The sequence below is a fragment of the Boleophthalmus pectinirostris genome, unplaced genomic scaffold, assembly GCF_026225935.1.
Source record: "Boleophthalmus pectinirostris isolate CB_2022bp ecotype Guang Dong unplaced genomic scaffold, ASM2622593v1 HiC_scaffold_18, whole genome shotgun sequence".
NCBI classification, from domain to species: domain Eukaryota; kingdom Metazoa; phylum Chordata; class Actinopteri; order Gobiiformes; family Gobiidae; genus Boleophthalmus; species Boleophthalmus pectinirostris.
Window position 1 is genome coordinate 40245956 of NW_026571133.1, and position 14693 is coordinate 40260648.

Here is a 14693-nt window from a genome sequence, read left to right on the forward strand (position 1 = left end):
TTGTTAACGGTCCTATATTATACTAATTTCAGATCTATGTTATGTTCAACACAAATGCTGTATATTTAGATGATTTAGTTCTCTACACTCTGTTCCATCTTGTGATGTCATGTGGGAATACAGGAAGCGCTCCACTGTGATTTTAAACTCCACACACCATCACTAAAATCATTTGGATTCTCATTTGGATACTTCTAGCCCTGGAACTGCAATCTCTACTCGAATAAAGTTAAAATGTAGCTGTTAAAGGTGCACCGTGTAACTTTTCTGGTCCAGCATCTGGTTGTGTTCATGGAGATATACAAGGGAGATTGCTTTTCCCGTAATATCCCAGTTTATAGCATTAAACTTGCTTATTATTTAATCATAGGTGTTTTTGCAATAAAATGATACCTTGAAAAATATGTATTGTACTATAATCAGCTCAAGTATCCACAAATCTGACTTCTAAATATGGTATAGTGTGTGTCTCCATGGAAATAGATAAGTTTAATATTGTATTGTGAAAATTTTCAGGTAAATCAACAACATCTCCATGATGACAGATCCCCAAAGTTACTCAATGCGCCTTGAATTTAACTCGAAAACTACAATGGCATGACATCACAAGGTGGAATGGAGCTTTAGAGATGCACACAGACTAATAACAAAGGATTACTCGAACATGTGAATGAAACAAAACACAACTCCAAGTCTGTTATGGCTAAAAGCTCACGAGAGTCAATTTTGTGTAATACAGGACCTGTAGGATTAAAACTCAAGTCATTTTTAAAGTCAGATATTCATGGTGTTTTTACCGCGACTAATAAAGCACAACATGTTTTGAGAAAGTCACATTTGCGCAGTCGGATATGAAAGTTTATCCATCTTTAATTTTTAATGATGCTAACTCCATATCTGCGCCACATAATGAGCTTTCTTAGGCAATCATTTTAAAGACTTGTTTATGGCGGAGCTGCAAAGTGTCATTCGGTCTGCAGTTATAATTCTCACTTGGCTGGAGCCAGCAGTCATAATAAACTTTCTGACTAACCAACTTCCTCATTTAGAGCCTCTATAAATATTATAAACATATCGATATAATGTGGATATAGTGTAACTGCAGGGAGCGGTGAAATATGAGTCCTGACCTTAAGTGGCTTCATATTGGGACTCAGGATTGTAACTCTAACTTTCGCTGTATGGCCAAAAGTACAATGCTTTCGATGAAAGATGGACTATGCAGTTCTTTCTAGCCTGATTCATCAGCTAGTTTCACCTTGTGGAAGCCGTCTGACCTCGTAGCATTAGGATTTGTTCACTCGACGGTATGCAGGTACTTTTTTAATTCACCAATCGCTGCTATTTGGTCGTGACGTATGTACGGCACCAAATCCCGAAAGAAGAAGGGCAATAACGTCTTTCCCCTTGATAAATTCACCAAACATTCTCTTTGTTCCAGCTTTAAATCCTCGATCTCAGGAATCGTTGCCAACAGGGAATGTATGGCTTCATCTACATTCATCTCGACCACTTTGTTTACTGTTGTGCTGTTCCACAAAAGGGAATTAAGTTTGACGTCATGGCTTCACTGCTCTTCGCCAGTGCGCTGTCTACAACTTCCAGGGTTCTTGCAAACTGTGTCATGTAGATTGTATAAAAGAAGTGGACTAAGTGAGTGTGACGTCACCCATAGAGTTCAGCGCCGCTCAAATGAGGCGAATCTGGAGCCAGCTATGAATAGGATTTTTTTGACAGACAAAATAGCGAAGAAGAAAAAAAAAAAAAGGATTTTTTTTTATTATGTAGAGCAGGTTAATACGAACATTTTAAGACCAAAATGACGAGGCTCACTGCAGCAGTTACAGAGAGAGGAGCCACAAGATCCCAATATACGTCAATTGGAGCCAGAGTCAGAAGGAGCTGGAAGAGCCTCCTGGTGCAATTCAGATTTGGCACGCGGCGGCTAGCACGATAGATATATCTAGAATACACATCAATATATACATGTGTCTATGAGATGGACACTCAGTGTGGCAAGTGGCATTCCCCCACTAGAAAAGTTACACACATTCAAGTTACATGCATCTTTAACAATGTTTGCAATCATTGTACTCTATTTTGCATGTTGACCTTTTTTCAGTACATTTTTGTTCTAAAGTTACATATGTTTTAAACAACATTGAAACTGAACTTTTTTTTAAGATGCAAACATGTCAATAATGGATTATTTCACATATTTTTTATTCCATTTTGAACTGTTTAATCATGATTTTTTCAAAATATTGTGATAAAATTTTCTTGGAAGGACTGCATTTATGAAATAATTACTTTCATTTTAAGTAATATTAAAGAATTTGGAAGAAAAAATTGACAAATTATGCAAATCCTCACCTTCTACTTGGCATTCCTCCGATTTTCCCTCATTACCATGACCTTTCTTAATAAAAATCTCATACTCAAAAGTTTTTCCAACTTTACCATATTAGAAAACTATATGAAGCAAATATTCAAACCTTTTTTAAGATATGTAAGTAGAACGCTAGTTTCACAGTTTGGATTTATTGCCCAAAAGTGCTGCATATTTCATTCCCTCCGTTAGACATTGTTTTTAAATTTTTTCCAACTTGAAAGAATATCACAGGTTTAACTTTATGTGTGTAATCCCTCATTGGTACTTTATATTTCAATAGTCCCTCTAGTTCTGAATAGTGTTTGAATGTATCTGGTTTCCCTCTAGTCTATGTGCTCTTATACTTGTTCTGATACAACACTAGATCATTCTAAAACTATTCAGGACAGGTTCATTTCTGTCCTGTGAATGTGACTTTTTTAGCCTCAATACATGCTCAAATGAGAATAGTTTTTAGTAGTTGTAGTTTTAGTATTGATTAGTAACTGGTTTTAATTTTTTTTCTTTTGAGATCCTTACCCCAAAACCCCAGATTTGAGCAGTTCTAACACCAGTCATTTTTGAGGACTTCTAACACGACATCTCCTTCTCCTCCTCTTTGGAAATCTAGAGGGTTCGGTGACTTACTTAGAGCAAACTATTCCCACAAAAGTTTGGTGTGGAACCATTTGCAGCTATTTTGTCTGCAGTGCATGATTGTATGTGATTACCAACAAAGCATTTCAGCAGGGGGCACAGTGACTCCAAGAAGAAAGTAGTACTTGCAGCTATTGAAGTGGGTTTTGGAGTTCTGGAGGGCGTGTAGTCTAAAAATGCAGGATTATGCAAATGAATGGAACGGAACACAACGCAACTCCAAACCTGGTATGCTTTTGATGAGGAAATCACAACTGGATATAATCATTTGTATCTGTACTGAAAAAAAAGTAATTTATAGAACAAAGTTGGGCCTTTAAATAATGAACCCTTACACAAGTACATGGTCATTTAAGGGCTTATATTACTATTATAATTTTGTTTCCTCATCCAAAACATACCTGGAGTTGTGTTTTGTTTTATTCACAAGGAGGAACAGAGCATTTTGAGCTTTGGAGAAACAAAACACAACTCCAGATATGATTTTGATGAGGTAACAACATTATAACGTGGATTAAAGCTCACATTAATCAAGTTTAAGTAATATAGTACCTTTACAAATTACATATTTTTTGTCTTGAATATTGCAGTACACTCCACTTTATACCAAATACACCTTTTTAGCTGCAATAAAACATGAGCAGAAACTTTATTTATTATGAACAGATAGAATGATTAAGGCTTAGTAATACATTTTAAGGAGAAACAATGACATTTTTCATTTTGGTTGTGTTTATTGCACTGAAAAAAGATGTGTCCTAACTGTGAGCGGGCTTGCATCTCCACAAACCTGACTGGATGAGAGCCTGCTGCTTGTGTATTTATTTATTTATTTTTTTCTTAGCTATAACAGTATGCAATAGGTTTACACAAATATGGCATCTATTGTTCCAAATTGTAAAACAAATAATCTTCCATTCTGTTCCGGATTAACTCTTCTCAGGATTTTTTTTCTTTTCTCATTTTTATCTAGTTATTTACATAATTGACTATGCACTTCCGCTGTTTCATGGGTTTTCACTTTAATATTATTTAAATATCTTATTTGGGCACATGATGGATCAGGATCGTCAGGGTGGATTTTTTTGTCATTGTCTGTTGAGTGTTGGAGTGTTTGTTATAACATTACATAAAACATACTATTAAAATCTGTCTCTATTCAGTATTTTTTGATGTATGTAGTTTCAGAGTAGTTTCAGAGTAGTTAGCTCCTCCTTTCAGGTAGATATAAGGAAGTGTCCACCAGCATCTGACCAAAACTGAAGAAGCAGTTTGGATGAGCTGCGAAACATCTTTGATCAAAAAAAAGAAAAAAGTTTGTCCAGTTGTCAGAATTTAATTTCCCCTTTCATTCTCTGTTCATTCTATAAGTATGGTTTTAACTTTTTTTTTTATTTCACTGGAATCATGCTGATCACCTCCAGACAGTACCATACAGTATCTTTAGGGGTTAGGGGGTTCGGAGATAGTGTTTCGTCATTCATCTTTTTCAAGGCTAAAGTATAGAACTGAAGAATTAGCTTGGATGATCTGCGAAACGTCTTCAACCAAACTAACTTTTGTCCAGTCGACAAACTGAATTTTCTCCTCGCCATGGATTCTTCCTGTACGGCTGAAGGATTCTTCACAAGGCTAAAGTACAGTTATTGTGGCCATACCGGCTTGTCAAAAGTCTGATCCCGTCAGATCTCAGAAGCTCAGCAGGACTGGGGCTGGTGAGTACTGGGATGGGAGACCTCTGGGAAAATCAGGTGCCACAGGGGGGTGCCAGTAACAAAAATTCATTGTGTCCTTAGGCAAGGCACTTCACTCACATTGCCTATTACGAAAGTGATGTGTACGTGAGTGTTAGTGGTGGTTGGAGGGACCGATGGCGCAGATTGTCTATAATAGTACATTACCATCACTGGGTATGGAGGGACTGAATAATGCTCTTTGCGACATATGTCTGTGAAAAGCGCTATATAAATAAAAACTTACTTAATTTATTATAAAAGTTGTACCACTTTTTAATCACTGTGATACTGAAACTGGTACAGAGCATTTTCTTCAGTATCGACATTTTTCCATCATGACAAGTTTCCACATATTTCCTTCAGTATAACATTTGATAAGGACAGAACGTAATGGTCTGCGCCTAAAAATAGTCAGCTTTGCATAAGACAGACGCATCTTCTTAGATAATACCTCAACTCAGACCATTTTTAAACACTGAAAAGTTCGGTTGTTGTAACTTGGTTTTGTAAAAGTGTTCAATTTGATCCACTCCTCCACTCCGGCAGCCAGTTGGTGGGTGTGCAGGTCAAATATCGGCAGAAATGTTTTAAATCAGCTATCTGAGAGTTTCACTAAAATAACATGCAGAGATTTGCTATTCCAGATATTGTATAATAGGTAGGGCTGTGGTCAACTAAAGAAGTTCTTGGTCGACTAAAAGCATGTCCTGCTGATCACTTAGGCTGCATTCAGACTGCAGCCTGAAGTGACCCAAAGCTCATCCTTATGCGGCCTGTATCTGATCTTTTAATGACAGTCTGAACGACACAGATCTGATGTTTTCAAATGCGACCCAGGACACTTGGATATGTGCTCCTAAAACCGATACATATTCGATCTTTTGACATGTGACTTCAGTCTGAATGGCCAGGTTGCATTCATCCCACCTACATGTCAGGCTCGAGTTCATAAATACTTGCGGGGATCACTGTTTTCAGGCCAAATTGGAAGGGTCTTTTCAGAATCGGGTGGTTTTTGAAATGATTGCAAAAGAAATGTCCAAGTGCGGCTACAGGCGGTGCTGGCTCCAATAAAAAAAAAAAAACATAAAACGCACACCAAAATTCTTGTAGAGGTGCAAATGCAAGGAGCAGCCAGACAAAAGTGAAAAAAATGCATACTGCACTCAGATGGCCGATGTCCAAAAGTTTTTTTTCTTTATTTTCAAAATAACGTTTCAGATATATTTTGGATTTCGAATATTTCAGATATATTTTCAAACAACCATATGTTTCACGATATGTCCAAAGCAAGAAATATATCTGAAGAAGGCTTTTTTTGCCAAAACGTCATTTTGAAAAAAAAAAAAAAAAGCTTTTGGACATTGGTCCTGGCTCCAGTGTCAACATAAAATAAAGAGCCTGCAAGTCAAACACAAGGAAGCTAAAGACTAAAACAAATGAAGCAGCTGTGGACGCGTAACCTGTTCATTTTACGAAGAACTGGACCGTATTTTGCGAAACAAGCCCAGTGTTTAGGCGACTTCCATAAACACTGAGCACGCTCTCTGCATGTGACGTCGTCCTGTCCTCCAATGTGCATGCGGGACACTTTTGGGTCATTTAAAGTTCACATTGGAGATCACATACAAGTCACATTTATTATTTAAAAAAAAAAAATCTGATTTCACAAAAAAATCTGAATTGAGCATTAAGCCCAGTCTGAACTTAGCCTTAGTCGACTGAAAAAGGGTGGTGGCTATAGACTATATAATACAAGAGGACTAAGGGAGTGTGATGTCATCCATAGCTGCAGCCAAATGAAGCTCATCGAGGCTTGCGGTTATAAGCTGCAACCACGGACTAGCAGAAGAAACCTTCGGCGAAAGCAGACACCGATTTGGTTTGTTATTTATATTCAAATCTTAATCTTAAGGGACAAAATTGTCAATTAAAAACTCCAAGATCATATAGAGTGGTTTAATAAGAACATTTTAAGGTCATGCCTGTGTTATCCCTCAGTTGTCCAGTTAGAATCCATAGCAAAAGAAAAATTCCAGTTGAAACTACACTAGCTCTTCCCTTCCGGCAGGCAGTGTCCACCAGCAATTTGACCAGAACTGAAGAAGCTGCAAAACATCTTCACTCAAAAACGTGTGTCTTGACAGAAGTGAATCTTTTCTTTTGGTATTTTAAGAACAGAATGACAAACTTGACAGCAGCAGTTACAGAGAGATGGGTGACGATTTTTCAATAGAAGTCAATTTGAAGTCAATCGAACAGAGCTCAGACTAGACCTGCACAGGAGTTCAGGCAAAGAAAAAAAAAAAGTACCAGGAAGCAATGTATTTATATAAAGACAGATAAAACTTGTGAATTATGAATTGAATCTTCCCTTTTAAAAATAAATACCAAATCTTCTAAATAATTCACTAACTTCTTCTACAAGATACATTGAAAAGTTCTGTTTATTTAAAGCACCCACATTACGTTATTTTCTGGTAGTATAATGTTGTTTCTTGATCAAACCTGTTTTTCTCTGAAACAAAAAACACTTTGTTCTACCTTGTGATGTCATGTGATAATACAGGAAGTGCTCCAAGTTGTGTTTTTTGTATTTTATCACTAGAATCATTAGGATAAATTCAGACCTGGAATTGGCAATTCCAGAGGTGGGACCAAGTCGTTGTTTTGTAAGTCTCAAATAAGTCTCAAGTCCTTAACCTCAAGTCCAAGTCGAGTCGCGAGTCATTGGCCCATACGTCCAAGTCAAATCCAAGTCGTCTGCTTTGAGCTTCAAGTCATTTCAAGTTTTTAAACCAAAGTACAAAATATAGAAAGATAGATTTTTGCAATTTATATGACTTTTAAGATACATTGTACTTAAATTGTAATATATTTATATATTAGTATTTATAGAGTATATATGCGAGTTGTAGAAATAAATTTATTTATTTATTTTATTTTTTTAAATGTCTTGACACGATCTTAGTATGAATCATTACGGTCAATCATCAGTCATTACGGAATAGAAAGAATTCAGATTTATAAGTGCTTCTCAAGTCTTCTCAAGTCACAGGCCCCAAGTCCGAGTCAAGTCCCGAGTCACTGACCTTCAAGTCCAAGTCGAGTCCCAAGTCTTAGTGCATTTTATCAAGTCAAGTCTCAAGTCCTAAAAATAGTAACTCCAGTCTGACTCCAGTCCAAGTCACGACTTGCAAGTCCCCACCTCTGTGCCAATCTCTACTGAACAACCTTTTCATGACATCACAATTTGGAAGAGAGCATTTTGAGCACTGAAGATGTAATAATAAAGAGTTCTTCAAACATGTGAATGAAACAAAACACAACTTCGGGTATGTTTTTGATGATTTAACAACATTCTAACATGATTAAAAGCTCACAAGAGTAAAATGTAGGACCTTTAACTTGCTTTTGGAAAACTGTTTCATTTGATCCACTCTCGCTATTTGAGAGTTTCACTAAAATAATACACGAGAGATTTGTTATTCCAGATAGTGTATAATCAATTCTGTGGACAGTTTACTCCAGGACACAGCCTATCACCACCTTGGTTTGAACCGTACCTTGTTTGGGCCGTTGTTATTTCAGATTAAACACAATCCCTCCAAAGCATCTCCAGAAGGTCATCTCTTCCTTTGGCATTTTAAAGACGCTCAGAACGGGCGAAGTGGACACGGCAAAACACAGGCAACTGTCTGCTGAAGATAATAACAATAATGAAATGGGATGTACCAACTTTTTAATTCTGATACCAATTCCAGTAGCGTAAAGTATTTGCCAATTTTAACCGATACCAGAGCAGAGACTGAAAACAGCATTTATTTCCTTAAAACAAAAATAAAATAAGCAAAACTGATCCAAAAACTGTATGTTATGTAGCTGTTATTTCTCTTTCAAGTAACTTTGTGTAAATAAAAGTAAATACTGTGAGACTTTCTGGGTCCACTAAAAAGTCTGATATTTGGAAGCCGATATCCGATCTAGCAAAGCTTTCAGTATCGCCGCCGATATCCGATAGCAGTATCATATAGGCGAGTTTCATTGTTGACAAAAGCGCGCGTTGCATACTGGGAATTATTTTGGTCGGCGGCAATAAACATTAATTCAACATGATGGACGGAGCGAGAAAGCACGTAAAGGGTATTGATCCCGGTTATTTATCCACTCTAACAGCAGATTGGACCCAAGACGATTTGACCAGAAATTGGTCATAAGCATCGATGGAGCCAAATCACCCTTTTCAACCCCGACAAAAGGTGGACAAAACCAAATTTCTGGTCGGAATCGCCAACTACCTGGACAAATATTCACTTCGGCGATATCCACAATGACTTGGTGGAAACTCCTGGGCCATTCACAGCAGAAAAGATGAAAACCTCCAAGAGTCTCGATGTGTTGTTGAACTTGTTGGAGTCCACGGTTTGCTAGGATCTTCTACGTTTGCTCTGCTGTTTGAAAGCCATTTAATTTGCTGTTCGTGGTTCTTTTCACTCAGAATACGAAAAAGACATTTTCCTTCTTCCGTGCTTCTATTTGTGCATCCGATAATGCAGCAGGAATTTACCATTATCAGGGATAAATACACGAGGTTACGCACTGTGTTTGACCGCTATCGTGTTTCTTGCCTCCGACCAAAATATTTCCCAGCATGCAACGCGAGCTTTTAATAACAATGACGTCAGCTGAAACTCGCCTATTGGTGCATCCCTAGTAATGAATATGGATAACAAGATAACTTTTTTGGAAGAAAAAGGAATACAGCTCAGTGTAACCCGGTTCACCTTTCACAGTCTCGCTGTTTCGTGGATTTTTTGGGTGCAATTTTGTATGCTTTTTTTTTTTTTTTACAGTGTATGAATTTGCATTGTGTTCCTCCCCCTGCGTCCTGATTGGCTAAGAGACCGTAGACCATTATCAATCAATCTCCTCGGTGCCGTGTCTCCTGTACAGTACAGAATGCATTCAGTTTGCCAAATTTACATAAATGTTCGATCTCTAACAATGTGATTCTGAAGTGCTGTATGTTTGTAAGTTTTTTCCCCGGCAGAACCCACAATGTCGACGAAACATTATGTACAGACAAAGGCTCCTGCGGTCACACCCAAAAGGCAAAGGAACATGCTCAAAAAGGTGGACTTCTGGACATGCTGAAGGAAGAAGTTACGCGGCTGTAAGCGCCATTACGGAATAAATGAATCTTCGGTTTGTTACATAAAGAAGAAGGAAAATAACATAAGGTCGACAGCAGCAATAAGTTTTAAGAAGTATACAAAAAGGACTGTAACTGTCCTGTCTGAGAAAAGAGTATAATGTGTGTGGTGAGGGCTTTTACAGCCTTAAAACATATATAATAACTGTAAAAAAAATAAAGCTGACTACTTTGTGGATTTCGCCTATTGCAGGTTATTTTTAGCACGAGGGCCCACTGTACACTTTGTCATGAATCTACCAGTGAGTAGGATTTAACGTTGTACTACGCAACTTTTCTGGAGCAGGTCTGTGTAACCTCTCAGTCGTCCAGGTAGGTTCCATTGCAATAGTCGTTTACAGTAATATTGTACTGTGGGTACTTCGTGATAAAAAGGGCCGGCAATAGTCGTTCATGATTTTTGTATCGTTGTGGTAATCGGCAACAAAAATAATCACCAGAATAGGCAGAAAAAAAGCTACTTATCTTAGTCGTTTACTTCTAGATGATTGTTGTTTTCACTTATAACAAAGTACACTATAACAGTTGTTTAAATACCCAACTTATTCATAATATTAAAATATATAATTATTAATATTCCATAACATCTTTAAACTGTCAGCCTCTAATTCTCGCAATGTAATTGTTAATCACAATTATTTTAGCCATGATAATCATCGAATTTCAGTATCATGCCATGTTTAAGTGTTGGACATTGAAGGCAGAGCAGTTTCATCTCCATGGAGACAAGCAGGTGGCAGCCTCTCCACTAGAAAACATTGCAAAAGAAAATTGAATCCTGTCAACTGGACCCAAGAGTGAATATGTTTTGCCACTCATTCAAGAGACTTCTTCACTTCTGGCAGGGTTTTGGTCACTGACTTCTATCTGTCTACAAGGAGGGGCTAACTACACCGACACTAACATAGACTAGTTCTTCAGTTGTTCAGATGACAGAATTCAATTTTCTTTTGCGATGTTGTCTGGTGAAGGGGCTTTCACCTGCTCGTCCCCATCGAGATGTAGTCGCCTCGAATGTCCAAGGTTAGTGTATTAAAATGTTATATATATCTATGGACACAAGCAGATAACACCATCAAACCAGTTACTGGATCTTTACAGTGACATAGAGTGCGTATACATGCACATTAATATCACGGTTATGATTGGATTTTTTTGAGTATCCTGGTTTCTTCATGGTGCATGTATATACAGTATCCCGGTTTCAGTATCCTGGTTATGGCAGTATTCCAGTTATTAGAAACCAGGATGATGTAGCTGGTATATTCCAATAGTAACCGGGATACTGTGGCATGTATACGCAGTATCCTGGTTACTGGAACATAAAGTTCAGTGCGCATGCGTCCTAAAGACAAACACTTTCCAGTCTTTTCACAGCAACAGTAGTGACATAAATAAAGTGACCATACATGAGTGAAATGACTGTACAGTAAAGAGCTGCGCTAAACCTGCACACGTACAATCTTCACTCATATGACCTGCACTCGTATGATCGCTGAAAAGCTAAAATATGAACTATCTCCTATACGATATACACAGAATAGACTCACCATCATCAGCGCCTCTTCTGTCACAAAAAGAACACACATAATCCACTGAGTCATGTCCTTTAGTCTAAAAGAAACTGATCACATCAGCGGCACAAGGAGCGAGCTGTTTTTAATGGGTGTTGGGAGCTGCAAAACATTAGCCAGGCTGGCACCACCTAGTGCCTCCACTCAATTTAATTTCTCTCCAGCGACTAGGTCAGGAATCAGAATACACTAGATGGTTCGCAAAAACCCCGGAAGTGCGAGTTTGGGCACCAGTCAATCAGCGAAGAGCCATACATTCTGTGTTGGCAACGATTCCTGAGATTGAGGATTTAAAGCCGGAACAAAGAGAATGTTTGGTGAATTTTATCAAGGGGAAAGACATTATTGCCCTTCTTCCTACAGGATTTGGGAAAAGCTTAATAAAGCAGTGACTGGTTATATTAAATAAGTACCCGCCTACCGTCGAGTAAACGAATCCTAACGCTGCGAGGTTAGACAATTTCTACAAAGTAAAACCGTCTGATGAATCAGGCTAGTGAAATGTATTCAACCAAAATATACTTTTGTCCAGTTGACAAATTGGATTTCTCCTTTTACCTGGACGACTGAAGGATTTTACACACAAGGAAACAGAATAAATATGTACACAGTGTAAGATGTTGTCTTTGCTTTTATCAAGGTTTCTCATCAAAAATATGCAACATTCATTGAAAGGTCTGAAGAGGTAAACTTAACTCTTGTAAGGTCTTCGGGTCTGTGGGACCCGTTTTCAGTTTTTAACTTCAGAAAAATTATAGAAAGAATTAGTTTTTCACCCTGAGATTATTTGGCCTTGGCTCATTTTGAGTGAGGAACATGAATCAGTAAAAAAATTAAATGACCCGGCCTTGCTTTCCACCCCCTTCACACTTATATTACATACAGGGTCTTTGGGTCCACTGGACGAGGAGCTACTGAAAGTATGAAAATCATAGCTCCTCATTTCCCCTTTCTCCTCTCTGGGCCTGTGTGTGGGTTGTGTTGTGTGTGTTGTGTGTTAGTGTGTTGTGTGTTGCATGTGTGCGTTGTGTGTGTGGTGTGTGGTGTGTTGTGTAGTGTGTTGTGTATGTGTCGTATGGTGTGTTGTGTATGTTGTGTATGTGTTGTGTGTTGTGTGTTGTGTGTGCACCCACACACAATCTGCACCCCCATCTCACCCTCTGTCTGAATAAATGAATCTAGTGGTCCCCATAAATATCTTTCTTAGTGGGAATCCCAATCACAGCTGATCATGATGGTGAAGAAAGTCTCAGTTCAGACTGCATTGGTACTGATCGTAGAAGAGACAGAGGGTTTTGATGGTGCAGCTGAGGAAGATGTCTCTGAGAATGAAGATCAAATTTGTGAAAATCCAGGGTCAGAGAGTGAGTTTGAAGAGAAAGGGGACAGGAGGGTGAAGATCAGCCAACAGAGCCAGGAGCAGGAGCATCCATGAGCAGCAACCAAAATGCAAGCAGACCTCAGTCATAGGACCAGTCTGCCAGCAGCCAGTCCCAGGACCAACTTGCGAGAGGCGAGCTGGTGAGCAGAGAGCCACCAGAGAGAGGAAGAGAGCAAGGTTTTTGATGAAACTAATTTATGCCTTCTTTGGGATTTTTATCCTTGCCGTTGTTTTCTGTGTTTCTCTGTGTGAAAAGTGTAAGAAGAATAAGAACATCTGCAATAGACAGAGTGAAACTCTGCCCCTCATGTGTGATATAGTCTGTCATGAAAATGTCAATGGAATTAATGCGTTCTTCAGAGAGATGTTGTGTAAACTGACCTGAGTAAGTTAAATTTCTGATGAAACTCAAAGAAATAGTTCACTAAAGTGTTGTGAGAACTTCTTTCATTTGTACATTGTTTGATTATTATCCAGTCATGACTGTTATATGATGCTTTTTTTTTTTTCTATTTTAATAACACTAACCTTTACAAAAACAAGTGGCCGTTTTATTCATAAATGCAATTTAACAAAGGTAAAGGGAGCAAATTTAACGATAAGTTGTTAATACTACTTCCAAATGGGATGAATTAAGCATCTGCTGAGAATTTTAACAAAAAAAGGTTTAAATATGATGATGTAAAAACCCCAAAGTGCAATGGGTCCACCAGACCCAGCAGGACTCCCTGTGTAACAAAAAAACGAAGACCTTACAAGGGTTAAGGTAAACTATTCATCACTTGCTGCTGGAGAGTGCTTGAATTAATCCTGATGAAAACTCTTCAAATCAAAATGCATCAGCGACATTGTAATAACACTAAATTGTAGTATTTTCTTTTCTATTCCCATATGGTCTTGTATCTGTGTAGATTTGTATGTTCTGATACAGCTCAAGATCATTCTAAAGCTATTCAGGAAAGGATCATTTCTGTTCTGTGGGTTTGACTTTTAGTATCGATACTAATGCCATACTTAGTTCTAGTTTCGATACTAGTTTCAGTAATAGTAAGCATCTGATTTCCGATACTTTTGGCAGCCCTTCGTTGAATATGTCTAATTTTGTCATCGAAAGGTGTAAACAGGCTCAGAGAAAAACATCAAAAAAGTGGCATGGCGTTACCTTTGCAAGGAGACACACAAAAACCCGTCACTGCTGCAGAAAATGAGATGATTCATTTTAAGGGGCTCTCAATGGGTAATTTTCAATTTAATATTTGAAAATTCTGGGTAAAGTAATGAATTCAATCTTTCCAATGTTATGAACAAAAATGAAGAGTCAATTTGAAGAGAATTGAGAACCGAAGTGAACAAACTAAGGATCAGCTCTCAGAGTGGAAAACACATTATTACACATTATTACCAAAAAATTACAATCTTATTTTTCTTAGATTGTATTACAAAAGATGATAAGACAAACTGTAATAAGGAGAAAACACAGAATGAAGGGCCTTTTTAGCCTTGATTAGTTACATTTATATCTATAATATTATTAAAAGGTCCTATATTACTCAAAATTGACTGACGTGAGCTTTAATCCATGTCAGAATGTTGTTGTCAAAATGCTCTGTTCCACCTTGTGATGTCATGTAGTTGAAGTTAACAAGTAAAATACTACCTTTTACCTTTTGTTCAGTAGAAATTGGCAATTCCATATCTGCAATGATGTAAATGATTGTAGTGAAGGTGTATGGAGTTTTAAAAAAGGCAGTGGAGCACTTCC

At 37.8% G+C, this 14693-nt stretch overlaps 1 protein-coding gene across 1 annotated transcript in view; it reads left to right on the top strand.

Moving 5' to 3' along the window:
* LOC129408876 (homeodomain-interacting protein kinase 2-like) overlaps nt 1–12985 on the top strand; it is a 49230-nt gene extending 36245 nt beyond the window's left edge. Inside the window, exon 9 of the mRNA XM_055153206.1 lies at nt 12758–12985. Within this exon, the coding sequence (XP_055009181.1) occupies nt 12758–12985 (228 nt within the window). The remainder of the gene's footprint in view (nt 1–12757) is intronic.
* The last annotated feature ends 1708 nt before the right edge of the window (nt 12986–14693 follow it).